Source organism: Amphimedon queenslandica, unplaced genomic scaffold, assembly GCF_000090795.2.
Source record: "Amphimedon queenslandica unplaced genomic scaffold, v1.1 AMPQUscaffold_13149, whole genome shotgun sequence".
NCBI classification, from domain to species: domain Eukaryota; kingdom Metazoa; phylum Porifera; class Demospongiae; order Haplosclerida; family Niphatidae; genus Amphimedon; species Amphimedon queenslandica.
In genome coordinates this window covers 46,301-52,079 of record NW_003546615.1, presented here as the reverse complement: position 1 = coordinate 52,079, position 5,779 = coordinate 46,301, and the positions used below count along the sequence as shown (strand labels likewise).

The window sequence follows — 5,779 nt, the reverse complement described above, 5'->3', positions numbered from 1 at the left end:
CTCATAACTTTGAGCAGGTGAACAGGAAAAATAGCATAAGTAATTAGTATGCATTTGTAGCCAATGCTTTGAAATAGGTGCTCGTTATCTTTTAGAAAAGGCACCCATTCATTTAGATCTTTTTTACTTCGACTTTTCCACATTTTTGAAAGAGTAATAATGACAATTGGTAGTCCTACTACAGTACTTGGATTTAGATGAGGGTTTTTATCAAAGACCTCAATCAGATGACAAAATGAAGGCTCTTTAATGAACTTACAATAGTGCTTCTCATACTCTACTACCTCAGCTTGTGCCTTTTCATACCCATTTCCACATATGACCTCGCTTGAAAATTCTTTTAGAAGGTAATAATTTAGGTAACCAACAAAACGATTTTTAATGAGGAAGTTAAATACTTCACTCATGCTTGTAATTTTATCGATTACTTCCAAGTAAGAGCTAATTCCATGCGACTGATTTAAGCACTTTCCTTGCAATATCTGTTAGCTGGTTTTTAACTATTTCTACATTGGCATTTTGTGAGAGTTGTTGTATCAGCTGAAGGAGTTGGCGATATTTTTCTTCCAATTGAAGGGCTTGCACTGTTAGTAGATCTAATTCTGATGCTTTCTGATGCATTGAAGTGACAACTAGAAAAAAAGGGAAAGAGTTATAAAATGTGATTTTGTAGCTATTGGTTGTTACAGTGTAGATTTACAATGTACCTGTGATTGTGCTCCAAGCAGGTGCTGTTGAAAACAATGATACTTCCATAGTTTGAGCTCCTGTAAATAATCATTTATTATTATGACAAATTTTTTTACACTTCATGATTTACCTATTTCAGTACTTTCTGTAGTTTTTGATGCTTCTAGTTCCTTCACTTTTTCTTCATATTCCTGAGCCATTCTGTTCTCTCCTATTACTTTGAGTCTCAGTGCCTCAACCAGTTGATTGTGACTAGCTTCTGGTTGGCTTGCAAGTTGCAATCCAAAAATGAAACATTTGTGTTCTTTTAACCTGTATCTCAGATTTTTCAATTTCTATATCATGGAGCATTTCCTCATCAATTCCTAACTGTATGCCCAGCTCGGGCCAGCTGATGCCAACTGCATGCTTGTCCTCACTATAGCACACACAGTCTTAAGAGCTGGCTTTTTATTTGGAACTGAGTAGACTTTAGGAGAGAGAGGAGTGGAATCAATGAATGAAGAAGTAGATGAAGCAGCACTTTTTCTTTTAGCCATACTTGGTCTTCTTTTGCTCTTTAGACTTTCTTTTTATGCACCATTAGGCATCTTAAAAATTCCCATACCATAGTAATTCCCTATGCAGTATGGTAGACATCTAGTGTATTTGTTTTGTGTGGGCTAGCTGTACTGAGTGAAATGATGCATACATTGAAGTTGTTTTATTTTAAATTAGTTGTAACAAGCCATTAATCTGAAGCCATTAAAACTCAGTTATGAACTTGTGTACATTTGATGCATACAACTTGTTTATTTCATTACAAACTCTCAGCCTTTTAAAAACTAGCGACAATGTAAAACATTAAAAAAAGTAAATGTATATAAATAATAATAACAACAACAATAATGCTTTAAAAGCAGCAAATTCCAAGTGGAAAAACTATCACACAAAAGTTACACTCATGCTGTGGTTGTATTCTTGCACTATTTTGCTTTTGAAGGAGTTTTTGATAATGTTGACAGCGGAGAATTATTTTGTGAAGAGTAACCACTATCAGGGCCACTTGAAACGGTTTTTCGAAGAGGTTTATTTGATAAAGCTCGTAACAAAACCTCTGATGAGATTTTTGTTGGTGATTTTTTAAACTCCATTTTTCTCAGCCTCTCTGCTATTTCCATTGTATATGAAGGAGTTTCAATTGTTATTCCATTTTCTTGAAGTTTTTTCATGTGTTCTTCGTTGCTTAAAAATCTCATAACTTCAAGCAGGTGAACAGGAAAAATGGCATAAGTAATTACTATGCAATTGTAGCCCATACTTTGGAGTAGGTCTTTGTTTTCTTTTAGAAAAAGCACCCATTCATTTAGATCTTTTTTACTTCGACTTTTCCACTTTTTTGAAAGAGTAATAACAACAATTGGTAGTCCTACTACAGTGCTTGGATTTAAATGAGGGTTCTCATCAAAGACCTCAATCAGTTGGCAGAAGGCAGGCTCTTCAATGAACTTACAATAGCTCTCCTCGTACTTTACTACCTCAGCTTGTGCCTTTTCATACCCATCTCCACATATAACCTCGCTTGAAAATTCTTTGAGAAGGTAATAATTTAGGTAACCAACAAAACGATTTTTAATGAGGAAGTTAAATACTTCACTCATGCTTGTAATTTTATTGATTACTTCCAAGTAAGAGCTAATTCCATGCAACTGATTAAGACACTTTCCTTGCAATATATCTGTTAGCTGATTTTTAACTATTTCTACATTGGCATTTTGTGAGAGCTGTTGTATTTGCTGAAGGAACTGACGATATTTTTCTTCCAATTGAAGGGCTTGCACTGTTAGTAGATCTAATTCTGATGCTTTCTGATGCATTGAAGTGACAACTAGGATAAAAGAAAGGGAAAGAGATGCTCAATGATAGCAAGTGTGATTTTTTAGCTATTGCATGGTCATTACAGTGCACATTGTACCTGTGATTGTGCTCCAAGCAGGTGCTGTTGAAAATGATGATATGTCCATAGTTTGAGCTCCTGTAAATAATTAAAATGTGAATGATTTAATTATTATTACCACCACCATTATTATAATTTATAATTACAATTACTATTAGCAAATTATTTACAATATAATAATAGTAATAATAATAGTAATAATAATAGTAATAACAACAACAACAACAATAATAATAATAACAATAATAATGACTAAATTAATTATAATAAACAATAATGATAACAATAACAACAACAACAATAATAATAAATAACAATAATAACAGCACAAAGTTATTATGAGAAATTTGTTTTACACTTCGTGATTTACCTGTTTGAGTAGTTTCTGTGGTTTTAGATGCTTCCTCCTTCACCTTTTCTTCATATTCCTGAGCCATTCTGTCCTCTCCTATTACTTTGAGCCTCAGTGCCTCAACCAGTTGATTGTGACTTGCATTAAGCTGGCTTGCTATCCAAAGACGAAACATCTGTGTTCTTTTATCTTGTGTCTCTGATCTGTCAGTCTCTATATCCTGCAGCATTTCCTCATCAACTCCTAACTGTATACCCAACTGATGCCATCTGCTTGTCCTCACTATAGCACACACATTCTTCAGATCTGGTTTTTCATTCATAACTGAGTGGTTAGGAGAAAGAGGAGTGCAATCAGTGCCAGATGAAGAAGTAGACAAAGAAGGACTTCTTTTAGCCATTGCATTGACTTAGTCTTTTTGGGTGAAGCGTTTCTAATCACTTTTATAACACATAATTAAGTCATGTGCATACCATAGTAAATTACTCGCTACAAATTTTATGTGGGATGATAAATGGCAAAAATAATGATGCTTTAATTTGTGTTATGTAAACAGCAAACTAGAAGTCTGGGCATGCAGCTAGTTAATATGAGCTTTAAGAGCTCTGTATAGTCTTTTCTGCTTAAATCTGCTACATTTTTGTTTTTAGAAAAAAATACTAATTATACTAAGAGAAAAGAAAAGGAAAGAAGTACACTCTAGAGCTAATAATAATAGTAAACACAACAGTAATAATATTCAATGTTAATTCAAAGCAGAAACACACACACACAGCATCAGGAAGAAGAAACAGTAACTGATGATAGCACATCTTTGAGGAAAGTAGAAGGACTTTGAATAACATTAAGTAAACCTGTAGAACCAGAGAATGAAAACATAAGAATGTAAAAAAGTGCGAAGAAAAGTGAAGACATGAATAGAAAAGAAGTTGAAGAGAGGAGCAATAAGAGAAGTACACACAAACCCATTACGTCACAATATTCCTCAAACGATTCAGCTGGTAACAATTCATCTTGATACTTGGACAATATCTAATTAATATAATAATAATAAGTATTATATTACTTAATCATGTATAGTATAATATCAATTACCTTGTCACAGTACTCAGTCCTTAACAATTTTATCATTATTTCTTGTATATTCCAAAACAGCTTGAGGTAATTCACTGCCATTCACCAGAACCGATTTCTATTTAAAATACAGAATGAAGCAATTTCAATAAAGATCCATTTTTGATCAAAATAAATCTATGCATAACATAAGAGCACACGCATGCATATTTTTACTCAAGCCAATCTTTTAGCTTTGTTGAATTAGGCAAAAATTCTTTATAGCACTGCATGATGTTTCAGTGTATTAAATATTTAGAACTTGTGTCAAGTAGAAGAGCTGTTATTTTCTGAAACTTTGTTTTTCAAGCCCCACCTTTCTAGCCAATTTTTTCTGTAATGCTTTACTTAATTGGGACTTTTTCTTAATGGTTTTGTAGCTTGAGAATAGACAGTAATTGTAGTGGGCCTAATCTTAAGTCTTAACAGGATTGTGTTTTTACATGTAGTTTTGGTACAATTGTCAAAATCATCTTTTTAGGTAATATTGAAGAGATGGAGAAAGTCATGCATTAGCAGACTGCATACACTAAATGAAAAGGAAAATTTCAGCAAATATGATGCATGATAAAATGTCAAGTTTATTGTGAATGAAAACGTAATATGACGTAGATCTATTCTGCTGAATTAAATGATTGAATTGAAATACAGTGCTTTGCATATTGTTGCTTGACCCTGCAAACTTGTTAATCACGTGACTTTCACCATTCTAATAATACATGTCACGTGAGCAGGAAGTAAGAAAATTGGGTCAAGCGACCTGCAAAGCTCTGTACACCCCGATACAGTGCTTTGCAGGTTGCTTGACCCTTCAAACTCATTAATCACGTGACTTTCGCCATACTAATAATACATTTCACTTGAGCAGGAAGTGGGTCAAGCAACCTGCCAAGCTCTAGCTCTGTATGAACATCAGAGCATGAAACGCCTAGAACCATAGAACATCCGGTCCGGCCATGTTTCATCATCATCATTATTAATTAAACAATTTTACAAGACGAAATGTCCATCTCTGGTGAAATCATAGCTGGGTCCATATAGTCTCGCTAGCCAGACCAGGTCCATAGCGTGTCGATCACCTAATTTTGAACAACCCCAGAGAACAACTTCAAAGTCAACGGCAAGATTTACAGTGAGGAAGAGGAAGTAGACTGTAACTGTTGTTGATTTATTAGGTCAGTAAAGCAAATGAGTTATAGAATAGTCTAGATCAGTGAATAAACCATTCACTGATAGTGTGGAATATAGATCTATGTTCTAGTAGTGAGAGTCACAGGTTGCAACCTGTGCTTTATGTCCATCAATCTCACAACATGGTTAAAATTGTGTACAACTCAAAATTTAGCGGATTTAGATTAATTTTTACACGTAGATTTTACAAAATTAAATTTTTATCCTAAAAGTTGGCCTAGTCACTAATGCCTTTTAATCATATTCATATTTAGGACACACTCATAATTAATTTTATGGTAGTGCTGGGCAATATTGAAAATTTTGAAATGATATGATAATGATATGATAATGGCCTAAATGAAGACATCGATATCTATCATAGACATAGAATAAACTATTAATAATCTGGCACCACCCATTTACAGATGCATGTTTTAGGAAAACTATACTTTGACATCTCATGAAACTGCAGAATATTATAGTAAAGAGTTGTACTTTATTTGTGTGAAGATACT

The 5,779-nt window shown here is 33.7% G+C and overlaps 2 protein-coding genes across 3 annotated transcripts in view; both read right to left on the bottom strand.

Moving 5' to 3' along the window:
• Window positions 1–3,425, bottom strand: part of LOC109584923 (uncharacterized) — an 8,909-nt gene extending 5,484 nt beyond the window's left edge. Inside the window, exons 1-3 of one of the 2 annotated variants that reach the window (XM_020000839.1) lie at window positions 2,997–3,421; window positions 2,645–2,704; window positions 1,477–2,557 (exon numbers count right to left, since the gene is read on the bottom strand). In XM_020000839.1, the coding sequence (XP_019856398.1) occupies window positions 1,656–2,557; window positions 2,645–2,704; window positions 2,997–3,378 (1,344 nt within the window). In that variant the 5' untranslated portion in view covers window positions 3,379–3,421 and the 3' untranslated portion in view covers window positions 1,477–1,655. Of the gene's footprint in view, window positions 1–1,476; window positions 2,558–2,644; window positions 2,705–2,996 lie in introns of those variants that run through there. The other variant, XM_020000837.1, reaches the window with a different exon arrangement.
• Window positions 3,426–3,678: 253 nt separating this feature from the next.
• On the bottom strand, window positions 3,679–4,169 carry LOC109584920 (E3 ubiquitin-protein ligase UBR4-like). The gene is made up of 3 exons (XM_020000834.1): window positions 4,074–4,169; window positions 3,944–4,010; window positions 3,679–3,832 (listed from the first exon to the last, which is right to left on the bottom strand). Exons 1-3 carry the CDS (start codon window positions 4,152–4,154, stop codon window positions 3,756–3,758), a joined length of 225 nt encoding a protein of 74 aa, XP_019856393.1. The 5' UTR covers window positions 4,155–4,169; the 3' UTR covers window positions 3,679–3,755.
• Between the last annotated feature and the right edge of the window lie 1,610 nt (window positions 4,170–5,779).